At 37.6% G+C, this 22,570-nt stretch overlaps 1 protein-coding gene across 6 annotated transcripts in view; it reads left to right on the forward strand.

Annotated features, from left to right (window-relative positions):
• The window catches only part of TASP1 (taspase 1), a 355,079-nt gene that overhangs the window by 171,288 nt on the left and 161,221 nt on the right, over positions 1 to 22,570 (forward strand). For all 6 annotated transcript variants that reach the window (XR_005064338.1, XM_037031312.1, XM_037031321.1 and 3 more), the window contains one exon: positions 18,022 to 18,141. Coding sequence is in view for 5 of the 6 variants with exons in the window: in XM_037031312.1 (XP_036887207.1) it covers positions 18,022 to 18,141 (120 nt within the window). In the remaining variant the exon portion in view is untranslated. The remainder of the gene's footprint in view (positions 1 to 18,021; positions 18,142 to 22,570) is intronic.

Raw genomic sequence — 22,570 nt, forward strand, 5'->3', positions numbered from 1 at the left:
GTCCTCCTTGGAGAAATGTCTGTTCAAGTCCTTTGCCCATTTTTTAATTGGGTTGCTCTTCTTCTTTGAGTGGAGTCGAGTGAGTTCTTTGTATATTTTGGAGATTAAACCTTTGTCTGAGGTATCATTGGCAAATATGTTTTCCCAAGCTGTTGCTTCTCTTTGTATCTTGATACTGTTTTCCTTAGCCATGCAGAAGCTTTTAATTTTGATGAGATCCCATTTGTTTATTCTTTCCTTTATGTCCCTTGCTGTAGGGGATGTATCAGTAAAAATATTGCTGTGTGGAATATCTGATATTTTCCTGCCAATGTTCTCCTCTAGGACTTTAATGGTTTCACAGCTTCTATTTAAGTCTTTTATCCACCTTGAATTTATTTTGGTGTATGGTTTAAGTTGGTACTCGAGTTTAATATTTTTGCATGTAGCTGTCTAGTTCTCCCAACACCCTTTGTTGAAAAGGCTGTCTTTACTCTGTTTTATGTTATTGCCCCTTTTGTCCAATATTAATTGACTGTAGAGAGTTGGGTTTATTTCTGGGTTCTCTGTTCTGTTCCATTGATCTATGTGCCTGTTTTTATGCCAGTACCAGGCTGTTTTGATTACAGTGGCCTTGTAATACAGTTTGATATCAGGTATTGTGATCCCTCCTACTTTGTTCTTCTTTCTGAAAATTGCAGCTGCTATTCGGGGTCTTTTATGGTTCCATATAAATTTTCGAAGTATTTGTTCTATGTCTGTGAAATATGCCATTGGTACTTTAATAGGTATTGCATTGAATCTATAAATTGCTTTGGGTAGTATGGCCATTTTGATGATGATGATTCTTCCAATCCATGAACACAGTATATGTTTCCATTTGTTTGTGTCTTCTTTGATTTCTTTCTTTAGTGTTGTGTAGTTTTCTGCATACAGGTCATTTACCTCCTTGGTTAGGTTTATTCCCAGATATTTTATTTTTGTTTTTGCTATATGGAATGGGATTTTTTTCTTGATTTCTGCTTTCTGCTGCTTCATTGTTGATATACAAAAATGCCTTTGATTTCTGGATATTTACTTTGTATCCCGCTGTTTTGCCAAATTCATTTATTATTTTGAGCAGTTTTTTGGTAGAGTCTATAGGATTTTCCATGTACACTATCATGTCATCTGCAAACAATGCCAGTTTTGTTTCCTCCTTTCCAATTTGAATGCCTTTTATTTCCTTTTCTTGTCTGATTGCTGTGGCTAGAACTTCCAATACTGTACTGAATAGAAGTGGTGAAAGTGGGCAACCTTGTCTTGTTCCTGATCTTAGTGGAAAAGATTTTAGTTTTTGCCCATTGAATATGATGTTGTCTGTAGGTCTTTCATATATGGCCTTTATTATGTTGAGGAATGCTCCCTCTATTCCCATTTTTCTGAGTACCTTTATCATAAATGGGTGTTGTACCCTATCAAAAGCTTTTTCCACAGCTATTGATATGATCATGTGGTTTTTGTATTTGCTTTTGTTTATGTGGTGTATTACATTTACTGATTTACGAATATTGAACCATCCTTGCATCCCTGGGATGAATCCCACTTGGTCGTGGTGTATGATCCTTTTGATGTATTGTTGGGTGTGATTTGCCAATATTTTATTGAGGATTTTAGTGTCTATGTTCATCAGCAATATTGGCCTGAAGTTTTCTTTCTTTGTTGTGTCTCTTTCTGGCTTTGCAATTAGGATAATGCTGGCTTTATAAAAAGAGTTGTGGAGTTTTTCCTCCTTTTGGATTTTTTGGACTAGTCTGTGAAGAATAGGGGTTAGCTCTTCCTTAAATGCTTTGTAGAATTCTCCTGTGAAACCATCTGGTCCAGGGCTCTTGTGTGACGGGAGTTTTTTGATTACTTCTTCAATTTCACCTGCTGTTATTGGTCTGTTCAGGTTTTCTGTTTCTTCTTCAATGAGTTTTGGAAGATTATATTTTTCTAGAAATTTCAAGGGGTTCTAAATGGCAAAAAAATATGCTTGTTCCATGGCCTTTTTTTTTGTCAGAAAATATAAGCTTTTACTCTTTGGTATAAATGCATAGAGAAACTAAAAAAGTAAGTAAAACTAATACCTATTTAGTACACTAATTTAAAACATTAGAAGCATAAGGACCAAAGTATTTTAATTCTGTGTAAATTTATCAAGAGTAATTTGAACAGTGCTTGCTTTCTCAACACATAACCTGTGATATGGAGTGAGCATTTTGCTATGTCATGGTGAATTCTCAAACTCCTTTTAAATTTTGAGTCAGCTTTCAACATTTTATCCTTTTCTCTGTCCATGTTGAAAAAGTTTTTCTATGATTTTCTTAATGTCACGTTTTTTTTTTTTTGGTCACAAGTGCATATCTTGTTTATGTTCATAACTTTGTCTTCACTAAGCTCCTTTGACTGTTAGTCTAGAGTCTCTTAAATGGTAGCAGTGTTGAATGTTCCTATGGTCAACCATTTCTTCTGTAACTTCCTATGTTTTTTATTAAATTTCATTTCCAGTGTTATCACTTTTTATTTCTTTCCTTCATTGTCATCTTTGTTGGCCAGTTCTCTCTTTTGATGATCACTTTTCATAAACTGTCACGTGGATTGATCATTGGGAGATAAGGAGGAAGCAAGCACAGCTTCTTGCTTTACTGTCTTGCACAGTGCCCCATCACTGACAGACTTTGAAGGAAATCACATGATTTGTCACTGATCATGATGAATAGGGACCAGTGAAAGGAAGAGCTAGCAGTGAAGTTTGTACTTTATGCAATTACTCATAGTAGATATGCCATGGTAACTGAAATGTGAACCATGTTATTGAGTGTATGCTAGTCTTTAAGTAAACTGCGGTAACTACAATTCATGTAGACTGGAATTAGGCAAAGTGAGGACTGTATTTCTGTAAAGTAAGCAGAACTATTTGACCTGTGGTTTCCTTCAACATGAGTATTGCTTATCAGGTATTCTTTGCGCAGTTCTGCATGCCCTTCTGTTTTTGCACATTCTACAGATTGACCTCTGGATCTCTCCTGGCTGTAGTGCCATGGACTCTTGTTGTTAGAACATTTATCAGTAATTTTTGTAGTATATGTGATAAAGTAATGACATGTTTTAAATTTATTTATTTTTGCTTTGTTTCAATACAGAAATAAAATCTTTATCATATTTGAATAAAGCGACCTTTATTTTGTAATGAAGTGGTTAACTCATTGGCCAATTGCTGTTCTTGGCTTATGCCACAGGACTGACTGAGTTGCTACAAAGAGAAGATGCTCACATTGGGAAAACAAACAGACTCAATTCACACTGTAATCTAGATTTCATAAATATCAATTTCAAACAGCTAGCCCTGGATATTACCGGAGGGACTCTTTTATTCTTAGAGTATTAAAAGAGGTTGGGGGTATTGTTTGATCTCAACATTTTTGATGTTCAAGCTTTTTTTTTTCTCTTCATTTTTCACAAGCATATTGTTGAAATAGTTTCCATGTCTTTTTCTTTAATAACAGATTTTAAAGTTGAATGTAGAATTCTTTGCCTCCTCCCACCACTTTTATGAAGTAATTTAAGTTTTCAATTAATTTCATTGGTTTTTAGGTAAAGCAGTTCTTGCATAGGGCGGTGAAATAAAGGATAATCAGATCTTTACCGTTTTGTGAATAGCTTTCCTTCTTTAATTTCTAATGAACAAGTTCAGAAAACTTTGCAATGTTTATACAGTGTTGTGTGTTCAAAACCACTCTAAAGAGATGCTACAACTTTTAATTTTGTGTTCTTTAGCCACCATATAGGGACATCAAATTGGCCACATGTTTCATAAAGAAAATGTTGGGCCTTGCTTTGTGTGCTTCATATAAATATATTCTATTCTTTTGAAGTATATTGTGGGTAACATTTTTGCCTTTTATCCACCATCTTGAAATTATTATGCAAACGCTTAACTGTATCATACTAAATCACTGTATTTTTTGGGTGAGAGGTGGGTTAAGATCAAAGAAAATAAATGCACAGAAAAACAACATGTTTTCCTCAGATTTTTCTATTTGTACTTGTGTACATGTCTGTGTATGATGTGTGCAAGGAAAGAAGTAATTAGTTTTTTATAGAAATGTACTTAGTCTGGGGTTTTGTCCTGTTTCTGAAGAAGATGGTTAATGTGTAGATAGATGAGTAAATGGGAGTATTTTCTTTGAGTTCTTTTTTACACAAAGAAATAACTTTATATTTTATTTTTAAATACAGCTGAACATTCATACTGTAAAGTGATATCTTCTGCATGAAATGATTTCTTTGAATTATGAATAATATTTTAAAATACATTTGCCTCACCTTAGAGTCTCTTGATAGCTGACTAAGCCTCTAGAATTTACATGTACATGATTACTTAAATATATTACTAGATTTACCACCATGACATTCATTTAGATAGGTTATGGAGTCTGAAGATCGGCATTTGTTTGCAGTATAACTTGGTGGAAACTTAAAAAAATGTCTTTGGTTTGTGGTACTTCATGTAAACTTACCAATTACTAAAATCCAGAAATTTCAACCCTTGATAGCTAAATCCTCCCCCACCTTTTTAGGAAAAGTATGTAAGTTTTCATACAAAGATTTAATAGCGAGTAAGTTGGGTTTCTTCCCAAGTCTTCCTTAAACTCATACTAAGCTGTGCCACTCATATATGTATATGTATACATACATACACACACATGCACACATATGCACTGAATCTAAAGTTGTGTAATAAGATGGAAGCAAGATTGAGCAGTTAATAAATCTTGACTGCTGTCTTTATTTTGTAGTGAAAGTAACCTGTTATAAGTTGATGTCAGATATTGTCAGTCTTATAAATCATTTCTCAATTTTTATTATTGAACAGGTTTGTAGAACTCCCTTTAAATTTTAGTGTTTAACAGAATCAGTGGAGGAAAAAAAGAACATTTTCTAATTATCATTATAATAGCCCCAGATATCTTGTGTATTATATTCTGTAGAAATCACTATACTGTAGCTTTTTTAACAGGAAATACCTCTAGTGAATGGAATTCACTTGGGACTACAGATAGAAGGCTTTCCACCTAGGAATTGGCTCAGACCATGATGTTGAGAGCATCAGATTCTAATTCAGTAGTTGTAAATACCTTCTCCTAGAGTGTTTACATGGGTTAATGACCTGAGTTGACTCATCACATAGTGTTGCTGACACTTAGAGCTAATAAGACCAGTGGAATAAACCAATGCATGAAAAGACAAATGTGTGTGTACACACACACAGCACACATAGGCAAAGATCAATAACAAGAATGTTTTATGATCAGAAGATAAGAACTCATACTTAATCAGGTTGAAGGAAAACCGAGTCTTTAAAGGCTTGATTGGGCCAGTTATGCTCTAATCAGCTTAGATTTTGAAGAAATAGTTAGATGTCAGGAACTATTTTAGAATTCAAGACCTGAGGCTAGGATTACTGAAGGAGTGGAGGGAATAGTGCAGGCTGAGAGTGGAGTAGGACTTCTAGTCTAGGTCTGCCCTTGACTTCCCCCAAAACATCGGACCAACACGGAACCTGTCTAGACTTTACTTTCCTCAGCAGTGAAGTCAGCGTACTGGGCCAGATAATTACCGTGGTTCTTTCCAGTTTGATAATTCTCTAATATATTGTAATTGGCAATGTGGAGTTTATCCAGACCCTCTTTATCCTCTGATTAAGAGATTTTTTATTCTAGTGTATCCTAAACCTGCCTGACCATTAGATTCACCTGCAGAGTTTTACAACTATAGGTTCTTAGTCTCTACTCTCAATATACTGCATCAGAATCTTCAGGGATGTGTAAGATATTGGGCCAGCATTTGAGAATCATTGCTTTGTTCTGCCTAATATGTTAAAGTGGGCCTGGAAAAACACCCTCCTAATACTCATTGTTTAAAGTGAACACTGAGCATTCTAGAGGAGTTTGGAGTTACATGAATGCATTCAGTTAATAATTTTTTATTCACTTTCACTCAGTTAGCTGTCCTCCAGGTAAACTGGAACTCTTCTCCTTGCTCTAGAGGACAGGTGGCAAACACGAAGCCTGTGGGCTGAATCTGGCCCTCCGCCTTGTTTTACCCGGCCTGGCACCCTGTTTCTGCCTGGTGGTGGTGCCAAGCTCCTTGCCCCCTAGGTAAGGAGTAGTTGTATTTGTACAGTCCTAAAATTACATTCAGCCCTTTGAAGACAACTGTGAGGCTGATGTGGCCCCCACCCCATGAAAATGAGTTTGACACCCCTGCTTGTATCCAGGTCATTGTGCGTGTCCACAGGAACCCAACACATAGCACCCATTTAATGAAACTTTGTGTGACTAGATGAATCTAAATTTATATTTTTGTTCCCCTTTTCATTCCCTCAACTGTTCCAGTTGCTTACTATATATTTTCACTCATCAGAACCTAACTTAGCATGTCCAGATTCAAGCTTCTTCATTCTCTCCTGGATGGCTGTAGTGGCATTCTAACCCACGTGCCCACAACTGCTGTTGCCCCTTCCAGTCAGTTCTATACACAGCATTTGTGGAATCATTTAAAAGTGCAACTTGATTTTGTCATGCCCCTGTTTAAACTCTTAAGCTGCTCTTAAGAAGAAAGTATAACTCCTCAACAGAGCACTTAGGACTAGACAGGCACAGGTGCCAGTCTTTCTTTCCAACCTTGTGCTCTCTTACTCTTATTCTGGGCCACAGTTTGTAAAGATCCTTCCTGAGTCAAGATCTGTTATTCCAGATCCCAGGAGTATTGCCTCTCCCCCTTCCATTTCTCATTTTGAGTTGTTATACTGCTCCAACTGCTTTTCTTAGTGTGGTGGTTTTGTTACCTAAAGGGGAGCTGACCCTGAGTGGGTCTGCCTAGGTTCTTGACTTTGTACAGGAAAGATTTTACAACACAAGTCCAGGTGACTTTGGAGAGCACATTTATTAAAACTGGGGACAGTGAAACATGGAAGGGTTTAGGGTAGAGTAAGCAACAGGAGAGCCTAAGTGGGGTTGCTTTGGCTCTCCGGAAGTGTTAATGGCAGGGCTGCTTTAGTTCACTGTGAGGGCGGATGAAAGTAGGCCTTGGAAACATGTTCAGGGGCTTAGTCTGGGATGAGTTGCTTCTGCCTGTGGCTCCCCTGGTCGGTATCCTTGTGGGGTCCCTTAGAATTTAGGAGATACATGCCTGTTGGGGACGAAGACTGGCTAGGGGAAGAGAAAGGTGATGGTGTGCTCCTAGGAGGGAGAGTGTGCATGGGAACTTCAGTTTGAGGGTTTTTTAGGGCTGGGAGTCTAGGGGAGGTATTAGGGGTGGATCTCAATAGAATAATCAATAGAATATTCATTAGCATTATGCTGATGTGCCCAAATGAGATTTTTCCCTTAATTTCATCCGTCCTTTGATGTGGTTGGCAAATGGCACGGATTGGATTTCTGCTGTGTATCTCCTTGAGTAGGGTGATTTTAACTATTTACCCTCTGATTGGAGAGAAGTGCAAACCAAGTGTCCTTGGTTTTGGGAAGATAGGACTTACTAGAAGGCTGCAAACTGCATGGTATGTAGATTAACCAGAAGGCTGCAGAATGTTTGTTTAATTATGTTTCTCAGTTTCCCTATTCTTCTTGTCCTGGTTTACTAGCCTGCCTGGATTTAATGTCCTTCTCTTTTACTACAGTGCAGGTTCCAGGAGGACAGGGTTTGTATGTCTTTAAGCACGGTTTCTTAGCTTGGCATATACTAAGTGTTCAGTAAACATTTGTTGAATGAATACATGTACTGTCGTTATTATTATTTTCTGTTTGTTTCTTTTTGGTATATTTACTAACATCAAGACCATACCTTTTCACCCATGATGGTTATATGGTGGTTGTATCTTCAAAACTGGCTTCTCTGTCTGCTCCTAGTCTTTCTATGTTTCTCTCTAATCCTATGCATTTTCTCAAAATACATTTCCTTAAAAATACCTGTATTAGTCATATTGTTTTCCTGGAATAAACTTTAATAGAATTTTTTTAAAGATTTTATTTATTTATGTATCTTTAGAGGGGAAGGAGAGAGGGAGAGATACATCAGTGTATGGTTGCCTTTTGTGCATCCCCTGCTGGGAGTTGGCCTGTAGGGAACCAGCCTGCAACCCAGGCATGTGCCCTGACTGGGAATCGAACCGTGATCGTCTGGTTCGCAGGCCTGTGCTCAATCCACTGAGCTACACCAGCCAGGGCTAATAGAATTTTTAATGTCTGTAGATTAAAACCCAAACTTAAAAATTTGTTTTTAAGATTTACTTATTTTTAGAGAGAGGAAAGGGAGGGAGAAGGAGAAGGAGAGAAACATCAATCTGTTGTCTCTCTCACATGTCCCATCTGGGGACCAGGCCACAACCCAGGCATCAAACTGGCAACCTCTTGGTTGGGATGATGTTCAACCAACTGAGTCATGCTGGTTGGGGCATAAAACCTAAACGTTTTAGACTAACTTTATGTGCCCTCTTCTAACCTGGATCCAAACTACTTTTCTGTTATTTCTTTTCTGGACTAACCTTTTTCTCTTGCTGAGTACATTTTCTATTGATTTTTCATGAATTTGCTGAAAATTCTCACTTCTAAGTTTTTGCTCATGTTTATTTCCTTTCATAGAATAAGTAATAATAATGAAATACCAGGCACTTACTCAGACTACTGAAATTCTAATCCAAGTCGTCTTTAAGGACCAGCTTAAGTGCCGCCCAGATTAGAACATATTTGTCTCTTCTACTTTAGTGTATGTAATGGACATTCAATTCAGTAAGAGCATGTTGAATTTATCTGTTTTATATATTTACCATTTTGAGATTACCATGTGTGGTTATTTTATTATATTTCTGTGTGCTCATGAAGGCATGACCAGTTTTTTTTTTAAATTTTTTATCTTTAGTACAGTGACTAGAAAAGGGCCTTCACTCAATAAGCCTTACTAACTTAAATATACCAGTATATAATTGGTGATTTTAATATTGATTTTGAGAGAGAAACATGTTATTTTTTAAATTGTAAGTCTTGTGGTCTTTCAAGGTAAGTTGGAATCTATTATTTAGGTGCTTCAAGCATATGTTAGTTCATAACTGCTTCACTTTTAACAATAAGCTTGTGTCTGAAAGAAGAAAGTTAGTTTATCTGACATACTACTATTGTTGCATTTCTTCAATGTTGTAGATATCTAAAGAGACTATATATATTAGTAAATGAGGGAAATGATTGTCAAGAAATATTAGAAACATCCACAAATCTCATTTGACCATTCCAAAGAGGTGAGTCAGGAAGTCTCCACAAGAGGGCGTGCCCATCTAGAAAAACTTGACCACGTTTCTTTCCTGTCAATGCAGGTAAAGTGGCTGTTTTACAAATACACTTCCAGATCATGTCTTATATTCTAGGAAAAAGAATGGATCCTCACTACAACAAGAATTTCTACTCATTTCCTAACACCTGTTTGTTGTGGCTCTATGATTTTCCAAGGAGGGACAGGGGACGGAATGGAAATGGAGACTGCCTTAAAAACTAAGACAAGCTTATGAACCTTGTGATTATGCTTTCCCTGCCTCCCCCGTGTTGAGAGCATTTTTATTTCACATATATTCTCATTTCTTCTGTGGTCATTTTGGGTCATTTGCCCAATGAATAGGCACTGCTTCCTTTTCATTGCTCCATTGATTTGTGTGGTCTGAGGTTATGAGGAAGTCATCTTGAGGAGTGCACAGGCTTTGAGTGATGTTTCCACCAGAGGTCATGGCCTCAAGGGATCTTTGTTCTATTTTTTTTCCCCAGTACCTTTTTTATCTTTGACATGAACATTGTCACCAGCAAACATTTATGTTTGTTATGTACAGGTTTTTGAATGCTTGTTATGTACAGGTTTTTAGTAGGTTTTAGGGAGTAAACAGAGCATCTAGTGTCTAGGCATTGACCATTATATTTGGTCCAGGGGAATTAAACAACAAAGGGAAATAATACCATTTGGTATGTGCTAAAAGAATGAAACCACCAATGAGAGCTACAGAAATTACCGTATTTTGCCATGTATACTACATACTTTTTGTTGGAAAAATAAGGATGTGCATTATGTTATACATGGGTAGTACTAATTTTGTTTCTATATAAATGTTTTTAATTCTTTTCTTTATACTTATGCGTTAAACGTGTAATTTCAGAAAGCAATAACAATATCCATATGCAAAATAATACCTGGAATTTGATCATCAGTTTTGTCTCTAAATATAAATAAATAAAATTTTGAATTAAAAATTTAAGATGAAAATTTTTTTCCTGGATATTTGGGCCAAAAACATGGGTGTGCTTTACACACAGCAAAATACGGTAATAGGATGGAGAAATCACTTTAAGCTCACCAAGTGTTTCATGGTAGGCTTTATGTAAGAGGTGGAATTTAAGCTGAATCTTTAATAGAAGCAGGAGATAGGTATCTAAGTGGAGAGAAAGCAGAAGTAACTGCAAGGTTTAGAAATCCATGAGCAGATGAGCTTGGTTGCATTATAGAGTTTCTGTAGGATGATGGAGTCAAACTCAAATGCTTATGAGAGCCAGACAGGTGCCCTGCATGTGTGAGTGAATTTGGAGTGGTGGAGCTGCTAACGATACATGTTCCATGTTAAGGTGTTCAAAAAAATAAAATGTGTAACACCAAAAAATATTATAATTAATTTAGATTACACCTTATGTCCTAGAATATACTTAGCTCCTACTCTACTGTTCTTTGTAATTTTTGATATATGACTACTTTCAAGTAAGATCTTAAGCAATTGAGGAATAAAAGGAGAAATAATATACACTAACTTTTTTCTTTTTCATATGATTATCTTTAGTAGTTTTGTATTTGTGGCCTTGAAATTTTGTGAGTATATATTTAATTATATAGTCAAATAGAAATTGCTGTACTTTAAAAATCACATCAAATAAAGTAACTTATTACTGTGTTATTAAAGTCTATGTCAAATATTGTTCTTCAGTCTGGAGAGGATCGAATTTAAATCCAGGTGAAATGACCCACTTCAATTGTCATGGTGTTTCACTGGCAGGAATAGACTCCAGATTGTCCCAGTTACCTTTTAGTCCTTTATCTGTTATTCCCCACTGCTTTAAGACTCAGTTCAAAGGCCAGTGGAGCTCTGGTATTTAAAAGAAAAAGTGTAATTTTATCCAGAGAAGGTAAATGTATGCCCTGAAATGAAAGAAAGACCAGAAGTCCAGACCATGACCAGGTGTTCTTGAAAAGAGCCAAATTGGACAACTAAATTGAAAAAGGTTGCCTGCTTTTATTAAAGAGACTTTATTGCTGTCTATTTAATTAGTAAGGTCTTAGCTCATGTATGTATGTGTTTTTTTAATATGCCCAGGTAATGAAGTTCATAGCCTATTAATGTGAGTATGGTGGTAGCATGTTGTGCTATCTCTGTTGTTAGAGTACTATGATATATGTACCTGTATCAAGTGAAATTGCCAAATTATCTTGATTTTCCCCTCCCTTGAACACATTTCCCAGACAATGATGACTGAGTTTAAGATAATGAGGGATGATGACTAGTTCTTGAGTAGAAAAGGCAAAGTTAAACCTAAAGCATAGTATGGGTATTACTAATTTAGAGTTCAAGAAACTGAATTGGTGCCCTGGGTGGTGTGGCTCAATGGACTGAGCGAGCGCTAACCTGTAAACCAAAGGGTTGCTGGTTCGATTCCCAGTCAGGGCATATGTCTGGGTTGTGGGCCAGGTCCCCAGGAGGGTGCATGTGAGAGGCAACTACACATTGATGTTTCTTTCCTTCCCTTTTCTTCTCTAAAAATAAGTAAATTTTTTTTTAAAAAGACTGAATTGGTCAGTCAACAATGAGAGTGTGGTCTGGTGCCACATGACTGAAGAGGGTGGGAGAATGGTAAAGAAGTGTTAGCAAAAGAAATATTGAATGGAGGACTATGTGACCAATATCAAGACAGACTTTCTTTATAGATAAAGTGAGAGGTTTGGCAATAAGAGACTTAGAAGTTTGTTTTCAACAGTATACCAAAGGGCATGCAAAACTTCCTGAAATAAAGATTACTCCTATGCTCTGAGGAATGAATATGGATTTTAGTTTGGTTATTATGGGGACCAGCCAAAGTTGTTTGAACTGCTGTGAAAGTTGTTTCACAGCAGTTGGTTAAGGACCAACTAGGGAAAGAATGTATTTAGGAGTGATGTGCAAAAGCATTATGGTAGGGCATATCTAAATATGAAATAAACAGAAACGTGAGGTAATAGGGAAACTGTATTAGGTAGGCTGAGATTGGATCATGCATATAAACTGAAAAAAAAATTGAACAAGAGGTAGTCTCAGAGGGCACGGAGGTGTGATTAATGAGGTTCAATTAAAAACATTTATGACACTTCATTAGTTGCGCCTTACAGGTAGGTGAGGGACAACACAAACTACAACAGATCGCAGAACAAGCCAGAGTATGGAGTCCTTCTAGAGGAGAGAACCGCACATGGGTCAGTTCTCTCCTCTGTAAATGTTTACAAGGATTATATTCCTATGTTGAATTGCTCCCTTTATCATTATGTAGTATTCTTCTTTGTGTCTTTTTTTTTTACATGTTATATGCATGGTAATGTTGTGTTTTTAATTTTTTTAAATTTTTGTTTTTTAAATATATATATTTTATTGATTATGCCATTACAGTTGTCTGCTCTCTCTTGGATTTCAGTCCCTTCTGCTGTTTCCCACAAGCAAATTGGGCCCTTCTGGTGCTGGTTCCCGGATGGGTGGGCTTTTGCATGTTCTAGGACCCTGTGGGTCTCTCCAGCGAATTCTCCTGTGAGGCTGATACCCTCTCCCTGCACCTCAACCCCCAACAGTTTTTTCAATCAGTGATTCTAGGCTTTATTTCCCATTGCTGGGGCCCTGGGTTGCGTGGTCTATCTTGCTGCCGGTTTTTTTTGCTTGATTTATCTATGCGCGAATGTGTGTCTGCGGTCAGCCAACCACCTTGCGTGTCTCATTGGGTTTGCTCATTACCTCCCTGCACCCTGGGTCTGCCAGCCACTGCCTCCTCCTGCTAGGGCCCCACTGTGCTGGCCACCAACTCCGCCCCTCTTACCCGTCTGGATGGATGGTTCGTTGTTGTCATTGGACTTCGGTACAGTTCAGTTTTCTGTCTGTTTTGGGTGTGTTTTTGTTTCTAAATCTTTGTTGTCCTTAAATTTGGTTGTGTGAGGAGGTACAGTGTTTCCACCTACACTTCCATCTTGGCCGGAAGTCCTTCTTTGTGTCTTAAAGCCTTTGTTTAAAGTCTGTTTTGTTTGATGTAAGTATTGCTATGACAAGTTTTAAAAAATTTCTCTTTGTGTGAAATATCTTTTTTCACTCCTTTGTGTGTGTCTTTTGATCTGAAGTGGGTCTCTTTCTTGTAGACAACATATATATGGGTCTGCTTCATTATTCATTCAGCTCCCCTGTGTCTTTTTCTGATTAGAGCATTTAATTCATTTACATATGAAGTGATTATTGATAGTTATGTAGTTTTTGCCATTTTATTATTTATAGTTATATTTTTTCTTTTTTCTTCTTTTTTAAAAATATATTTTATTGATTATACCATTACAGTTGTCCTATTTCCCCCCTTCATTCCCCTCCACCCTGCACACCCCTCCCTCACCATTCCCCCCCTTTAGTTTATGTCCACGTTTCAAGTTCTATAGATTCTATATTTCCCCTACTATTCTTGCCCTCCCCCCATCTATTTTCTCCCTACCACCTATGCTACTTATTCTCTGTACCTTCTCCCCCCTTCTCCTCCTCCCATTCCCCCGGACACTCATAGCAGTTACAGTGTTGCCCACAAACCAAACAATGGTGTACTAGAAGTTTCAGTATATTTTCAAAACAGGTATTTTTTTTTTGTATTAGGATAATTTCACCTTATACCAGTTTCAGGTATACATTTGAGATTATTCTTGGTTTTAGCTATTGGATAATTGAGTAATTCTGTACAAAATGAAAACCAAGTTAATTAGATAAGTAATTGATGGATGGTGTCTTTTGGCTAATTTCAGAATTAGAGTGCCAGTTAGAGTCTTAATTTTCTGGTGGAAAGTAGCTAAATTTTGCTTTAAGGGATTTATTCCTTTTAAAGTCATTTACATGTGTTATTTAATTTAATTCTTCCCACAGCTGTGTAGCGGTCATCTCCAATTTGGAGCAGAGAAAAATAAAAAATTTTGACATTAAGCCTGACAGCGGTTACTAGTTTATTGGTTCTTCAAGAAAGTTTTATTTCAAAGTTTTTCTTGACACATGCATTCTGTGTTCTAACTTTATACACATGTATTCATTCTCAGGGAAATATAGTTTATATAATTGCTTTTTAGTCACAATTTTTTTAGGAAAGTAGTGCAAATAGCGTGTTTTAGTCAAGGACAGTAGATAAGTGTGTATCTGTGTAGTGCATGTACTTTTAAGTATTTATAGAGTATAAGAGTATAATAGTTCTACATAGTAAGTCATTTTGTGTTTTTTAGCCTTTTTAATATTTCATTTCTGTACAAATGAGTACTGTGAAATTATCATGTGTACAATGCGCACCCACATTTTTGTGTGCATTACACACAAGATTATTATACCTGTGGTATTGTGATCACTTTATCCATGTGTGATGTGTATCCTTACTTTTTCTAAAAAATTTGGGCAGAAAAGGGCACATTATACATGGCAAAACATGGTACTGGTGTTTGTCTTTTTACTCACTTTATCTGCGCTTCATAAAAATGCTTAAGTATTACTTCAGTATCTTTAAATTTGTTTTTCATTGTGAAATTTATGAACTAATTCTTTTTTTTTAAGATTTTATTTATTTATCTTTAGAGGGGAAGGGAAGGAGAGGAGAGAAATATCAATGTATGGTTGCTTCTGGTGTGTCCCCTGCCGGGAACTGGCCTGCAACCCAGGCATGTGCCCTGACTGGGAATCAAACTGCGATCGTATGGTTCACAGGCCCGTGCTCAGTCCACTGAGCTACACCAGTCAGGGCCTAATTCTTGAATATTTATGAAGTAATCTTGATTTTTGCAGGTGTTGCAAGACCTTAGGAATATTTAGCTTAATTTGGAATAGGATTCTCTGGTTTTTTGTTTTTTTTTTGCCTCATCTTTCATTTTTGAAAATCAGGTTTTAGTAAATCCATCTATGTATATACCTTTTGAATCTTTCAACAGTAGATTGGTTGGCATGTGAGTTCTCAGGGTTTATGATATCCTGATTGAACTTCTAAGAGAATTATTTTACAGATAATATGTGTCACCGTGTATATGTTATGTATCCCTGCAGTAAAAGTTCTAATATAGAACACTTGTGATAGTATCAGAAGTCTCAGTTAATAAAATAACAAATAAAGAATACTGTTTCTTGTTGTTGCTATCGAGCAAAATTATTTTATAGTTTCCATTTGTATGGAAATTGTCCATTTCTAAAAGAACCAGTATAAGATCACTAATTTAAAGTACCTTGTAATATGTTCCTAAGTGTTGTGATCATGATGATGTGCTGCCAATTGGTTTTTGAGTAAGAAAGAGTTTCAATCTCTTATGCTGACATATGTTAGTTTTAGATGATTTAAGTTTCTCCCTCAGCAGATCTGTAACTATAAAATTATTTGTATCAGATTGACTATAGTAAACATTTTGTTGATAATGGCCCTGTGGGATGCTATCAGACCTGTTTCTCAAAACAGGGTTCATGCAAGTGTAAAGGACACATGGACAATAACTAAGGGTGGGGGGTGGAGAGGGGAGGGAGGCGGGGAGCATGGGGTGGGGGGCGGGCAGGGTTGGGAATATAAGACAGAAACCTGTACGTGAACAAGAATTAAATAAAAATTATATTTAAAAAAATAAAAAAAAGAAGAAGAAGAAAAAAAAACAGGCTTCATGGACTAGGAATATCAGCATTACTGGGAGGTTGTTAGGTATATTGTCTTGACCATTCCAGATAACTCCATCATAATGTGCATTTAAACATATTCTTCAGATGGTTTTCATGCACATTAAAATTTCAAAAGTCCACCTTGGCGTCTTTACTTTGTCAATACCAAATCAGCAGACCTGCTTTTGATAAATCTTCCCTAAGATAGTAGCACCTTCTGAATTTTCATGAAATTGAATCTTGAAGAAAGGACATGGAAGACTGAGGCCCCGACATTAGAATGGCATGGAATGTACCATCACTTACTTCAGGGATGCAGACATACATTATTCCTCCTAATTAATGAATAAGGATGTCCTGAAATGTCTGCTGTGTGTAAAATAAAACAGAGTGGGTCAGAGAGTTTATAGTTAGCATAGGGAACTGTCCATGAAGGTCAGGCAGCCTGCCACCAGCAGAACCTGGGACATGGCCTTGTGGATCCATTGGCATGGTTTCTCCCAGCTATGGTCAAAAGGGGCAGTAGAAATACAGCAGTCATTTCAGTCAGATACACCTTTTCCATCAAAGTAAGTACTGTCATATCAGTATATTTAAGAGGACTTAGACTTCACAGCAAGAACCAAAGAAATGCAAATGTCTAAATGTACCTTTTCTTAACAGACTTAATGTAATACTCTGCCTCTAAATTTTTCAGTTTGCTTTAAGGAAAAACCTTTTCTTTGCATTCTGCTTCCATTATTTCAAAACTCCCTTCAATTTTGCTCAGCTTTTAAGGTGGCTGTAGCTCAGTGACTTTTCTGGGGATTGCACTTCAAAACCTTTGCGAGGGATCCCTCAGTACACATGAAGTCTTGCTCAGTAGTGTGACCATAAATCACAAGGAGGGGGAGCTGTTCTTGTTGAATCTGGGGTTATATCTGGCTCTTTTACGTGTCCTTGTGAATGGGAATGGGGGTAGGTGTCTTGGGGTTTGGGGCACAGTTTGAAAACCAGTGTACTAATGGTAAGAACGCCACCATGGGTCCTGGCTGGTGTGGCTCAGTGAGTGGATTGAGTGCCGGCCTGTGAACCAAAGGGTCACTGGTTCGATTCCCAGTCAAGGCACATGCCTGGGTTGTTGGCCAGGTTCCCAGTAGGGGGTGCAGGAGAGGCAACCACACATTGATGTTTCTCTCCCTCTCCCCCCCCCTTCCTCTCTGTCTAAAAATAAATAAAGTGAAAAATCTTAAAGAAAAAACTATTATGACTGACCATTATTAGTATATGAAAAGATATGTTTTTCACGACAACTTTTACCTGCCTCCCTTAATTCTGATTTTTATGCAGTAGTATAAGGTTTTTCTGTCTTGTGTAGGTGACCCAGAACACTTCAAGGTAGGAAGACAGCTGCAATGACTGCATGGGAAGTGTCTTAAGCATGTGGGACCTGGGACAAAATAGAGAAATGCAAAGATGCCTCTCAAAGACATGTAGTTTTCTGATAGGCAGTTGGCAAGCATATTATTTATATAGCAGAGAAGGGGGCTTGCCACAAAGTTTCTTATAGGCCAAAAACTGTAAAAGAAAATTATAGCATAGTATGCTCTAAGATTGTAAATATCTTTCTCTGTTGTGCTGACTCTTACTTTTAGAAATTTGTATGTAATATTTAACAAATACTAATAATGGCATTTCACTTATGCCACAGATATTTGCCTTTACAGAATCTCAATTATGAACTTAATTTTTAGAGATAAGACACTGATATATTTTAAAATATTATTTTTTCTCCTCTGTTAGGCATATTAGGCTTATTGTGAGAAAAAAAACCTTTTGTTCAGGATTTTTTTAGTGGAGAATACATTTTGATTTGAACAGGATTTAAATGGCAGCTTGATAATAGGTAATTTTAGGAGATTGCTGAATGTTCCACTTAAGGACTAGCTCAGATTTTATGTCATGATTTCACTAAAAAGTGCTATCTGCTTCCATTATTTGCATTCTGCATTCTGCATTCAATTTGAGTAATATCAAATTGTCATACATCATGTTTAGTAAGTGCTCATGCCACTTTTGCTCTGTAGGAGAATGACTCAGGCACTTTGGACACGGTGGGAGCTGTGGTTGTGGACCATGAAGGGAATGTTGCTGCTGCTGTCTCCAGTGGAGGCTTGGCCTTGAAACATCCAGGGAGAGTTGGGCAGGTAAGTAATTGTGGGGTTTTTTAAACTAGTTTTTCAAGTTAAAACATGGAATTTTCTACGTCCCTAACTTTAAACCGTAGAGATATTTTTTCTTTTAGAAAAAAATACTATATTGCTTTTTAACATTTATATAGTATAAATCAATCAAAAACCTTTTCAAGATTCTTTCTAGAAAATTTGACTCAGTAATAGAATTCTTTCTGATCTTTATCATTGGTAATCCTATGTTTTACTGTTTTCAATAGGCCAAGCATTAGTGGACATTTAATAAATGCATTGATTTCTATTTTCTTCCTTTGTAAGTGTCATTCTCATTAGGAGGAAGCACTACCTGACTGAATTGCTGCTTGCTCTTTAGTTGGGAAAATGACTTTAGAGTTCTATTTTGTATTTCTGTCACTCGAGGAATATTTTGACACTCTAAATCCCTCCTCTGATTAAGCATTGGCTATTTTATAGACTAACCAGTCTTTTAGATATTCAAAAAATGATACTTAAGAAATCTAAGTATAAGGAAAGTCTAATTTTTGTGTAACTGGCTTATTTCCAGTTTACTTGCACACCTTCACCCTGACCCCCCACTCCCACCCTCACCCCCTATCATCAACCTGTATTACTATATTGAGAATGAAATTTAATTGTCTATTTGATGTAGTAAGCTTTATACGCTTAATATATTTGCAGAGTGAATAACTGAATTGGATACCCATCATGGAAACTGTTAAAGTAGTTGCATGAGGTGTGTTTAAGCTCAGTGTTTGGATCTCATGTTACGTGTGGGATACGACTTGGCTGCTCTTTGCACTTTGTTTCTCGTGTTTGAAGAAGAGTTGGTGTCATAGTTGCTTTGGACATGGTAGTTAGTGAATGCTTGCAGCAGAGTGATCTGATTCATGGGGGACATCTTTGCAAAGCCTCAAGTGTTGTTCCCTAATCTGCTCTTTATTGTGGACAAACCACTTATAGACCTTGGAAGAAAGGGAATGGAAAAATAATTACTTTTGTGCAATTGTTTGTCTACTATACAAGGGGATTTATGGGGAATTGTTGCTCAACATGTGTGCAATGCTTTGAACTCATTATAAAAAGCCTTGTCTAGTCATGGTATTTTTCCACATTATGAAAGTCTTGTGCATTTGTCAAGTTTGGAATAAGAAAACCAAGGTTGGCATGTCAGATTTGGATGCCTTGGTAAAGAGGGAGAGAAAAGCCAGCAGAGCCACCTTTATAGCATTGCAATTCCTATGATTTTCTCACTGTTTTTTGTTTGTTTCGGTTAGCAAAATAGCAACAACAGAACCAAGGATAGTTCTGGACTATGTTAGCAAGATATTGCATCAAACAATCTTCAGACCATTCTGCCACTGCAAGGGAGACTACTCTGGAAAAAGAAATACTTGTGTAAAACTTAATGTTTATTTGCTCCACTTGGCTAGTTTATGAATACACTCTTTGTGAGATATGAAAACTCAGAAAAGGGTGTGGAGAAGAGGAGTCAAGGTACTTACAGGAAAATACCATTGTTTAATTGCATTATATTGCTTGGATAAGATGTGATTAGCCCTGGGGGTGGGGGAGCAGGGAAATGTAAGATTATAATGAGAGGTAAAGAACTGTTCTTCACAGTCAGGAGAATGTAACAAAATACACAAGGAAGTTGTTTTATTCTCTCTCTTTTTTAAGCAAAGACTATTTTTTCTAATTTTTTATTTTATTGTTTATTTATTTTTAATATATTTTATTGATTATGCTATTACGGTTGTCCCATTTCCCCCCCTTTATTACCTTTTACCTTATACATGCCCTCCCACCCATATTCCTCACCTTTAGTTCATTTCCATGTGTCATACATGTGAGTTCTTTGGCTTCTACATTTCCTATACTATTCTTAACACCCCCCTGTCTATTTTCTACCTACCATTTATGCTTCTTATTCCCTGTAACTTTTCCCTGTTTCCCCCTTCCACTCCCCTGTTGATAACCATCCATGTGATCTCCATTTCTTTGGTTCTGTTTCTGTTCTAATTGTTTGCTTAGTTTGTTTTTGTTTTAGTTTTAGGTGTAGTTGTTAATAGCTGTGAGTTTGCTGTCATTTTACTGTTCATGTTCTTTATCTTCTTTTTCTTAGATAAGTCCCTTTGACATTTCATATAATACGGGCTTGGTGATGATGAACTCCTTGAACTTGACCTTATCTGAGAAGCACTTTATCTGCCCTTCCATTCTAAATGAAAGCTTTGCTGAATAGAGCAATCTTGGATGTAGGTCCTTGCCTTTCATGACTTGGAATACTTCTTTCCAGCCTCTTCTTGCCTGTAAAGTCTTTTTTGAAAAATCAGCTGACAGTCTGATGGGTACTCCTTTGTAGGAGACTGTCCCCTTATCTTTTGCTGCTTCTTGAATTCTCTCCTTCATTTTCATCTTGGCTAATGTAATTATGATGTGCTTTCGTGTGTTCCTCCTTCGGTCCAACTTCTTTGGGACTCTCTGAGCTTCCTGGACTTCCTGAAAGTCTATTTCCTTTGCCAGATTGGGGAAGTTTTTCCTCATTATTTGTTCAAATAAGTTTTTAATTTGTTGCTCTTCCTTTTCTCCTTCTGGGACTTCTATAAGTCAGATGTTGGAATGTTTAAAGATGTTCTGGAAGTTTCTAAGCCTCTCCTCATTTTTTTGATTCTTGTTTCTTCATTCTTTTCTGGTTGAAAGTTTTTTTCTTTCTTCTGGTCCACACTGTTGATTAGAGTCCCAGTTTCCTTCTTATCACTATTGGTTCCCTTTATTTCACTTAGCATAGACATCATTTCTTCATCTAATTTGTGATCAAATTCAACCAATCCTGTGAGCATCCTGATTACCAGTGTTTTGAACTGTGCATCTGATAGGTTGGCTATCTCTTCATTGCTTAATTGTATTTTTTTCTGGAGCTTTGTTTTGTTCTTTCATTTGGGCCATTCTTTTTGTCTTGGCGAGTCTGCTATGTATAAGGGGCGGAGACTTGGGTATTCACCAAGGCGGGGCAACCCATGTTGACACTGTATGTGGGGAAGGGGTCAAGAGGGAACAATGGAGCTTGCTCTGCTCTATCCCAGATTTCAGTCACTTCACCTGCTACCCATAAGCAAAGTGGGCCCTTCTGGTGCTGATTCCTGCGTGGGTTGGCTTGTATACATTCTAGGCCCCTGTGTATCTCTCCAGGAAACTCTCCTGTGAGGCTGGGACTCTGTCCTGCTCCCAACTCCCACAGGTTTGTCCTGTCCTTAACTCCCACAGGTTTCTTCAGTCAGAAGGTTTGAGGCTTTATTTCCCTGTGCTGGGACTCCAAGTTGTGACGTCTCTCTCGGTCCCCAGGTGTTCCTCCTGGTTTAGCTGCATGTTAATGTGGGACTGCCTGTTCCACAATCTGCTGCCTTGCTAGGTCTACCAGCCACTGCCTTGTTGGTCCACCAGCTGCTGCTTTTCTTCCCAGCTGCTGCCTTGCCCACCCTGTCCTCTGCCGCTGCTTTGCCATGAATCCTCTCTGCCCAGCTGCCCGTCTCCACCCCTCCTACCAGTCTGGGTGGATGTTTCTTCTTTAACTCCCTGGTTGTCAGACCTCCATACAGGTTGATTTCCTGTCAGTTCTGGTTGTTTTTTGGTTTTAAATTGTAATCCTTTTGGTTGTGTGGGGAGGCACAGTGTGTCTACCTACCTCTCCATCTTGGCCAGAAGTCCCCTAATGCAAAGACTATTTTATAAATGTGCTAAAACTAGACTTGCAGTCAAGATGGATGCATGTGTAAACACGGTTTGCCTCCTTGCACAACCACATCAAAATTACAACTAAGCTATAGAACAACTATTACTCAGAACTGTCAGAAATCAAGTTAGTGGAAGTCCAACAGCTATGGATTAAAGAAACCACAGCCATTCAGACTGGTAGGAGGGGTTGGGCTCATACATGGAGACACGGAGCAGGTTGATGCCAAACCCATATTGGTTAAACATTTGGGAGGGATATCTTGGGAGCAAGGACTCTTAGCTCTACACTAGGCCCTCCAGCCCAGGGTCCCAGTGCCAGGACGATAAGTCCTCATAACTTCTGGGTGTAACAAACAGTGGAGATTGAGTTGGTAGAAGAAACTTCTGGAGTCCCAAGTAGCTCCTCTTAAAGAATCCACACACAGACTTACTCAGACTCACTCTTCTGAGCTCCAGAACCAAGGTAGCAGTTCGAAAGGCATCAATGGCATACAAGAAGGAATTGTAGTGTCTGGCATCAAGGTGAAAGCTGCAGCACAGCTTTCTCCTAGACAGAAAGTTAGGAAGAGGCCATTGTTCCTTTTCAGAAACCTCCCTCCACAGAGCTGGCAAGTGAGTGTCATTTCTGAGACTCCATCAACATGGCTACAACTGTTTGTCCCACTTTGGAGACCCACTGAGGTGCCATCCC

Source organism: Sturnira hondurensis, unplaced genomic scaffold, assembly GCF_014824575.4.
Source record: "Sturnira hondurensis isolate 20B ecotype Veracruz unplaced genomic scaffold, ASM1482457v3 Scaffold0001813, whole genome shotgun sequence".
NCBI lineage: Eukaryota > Metazoa > Chordata > Mammalia > Chiroptera > Phyllostomidae > Sturnira > Sturnira hondurensis.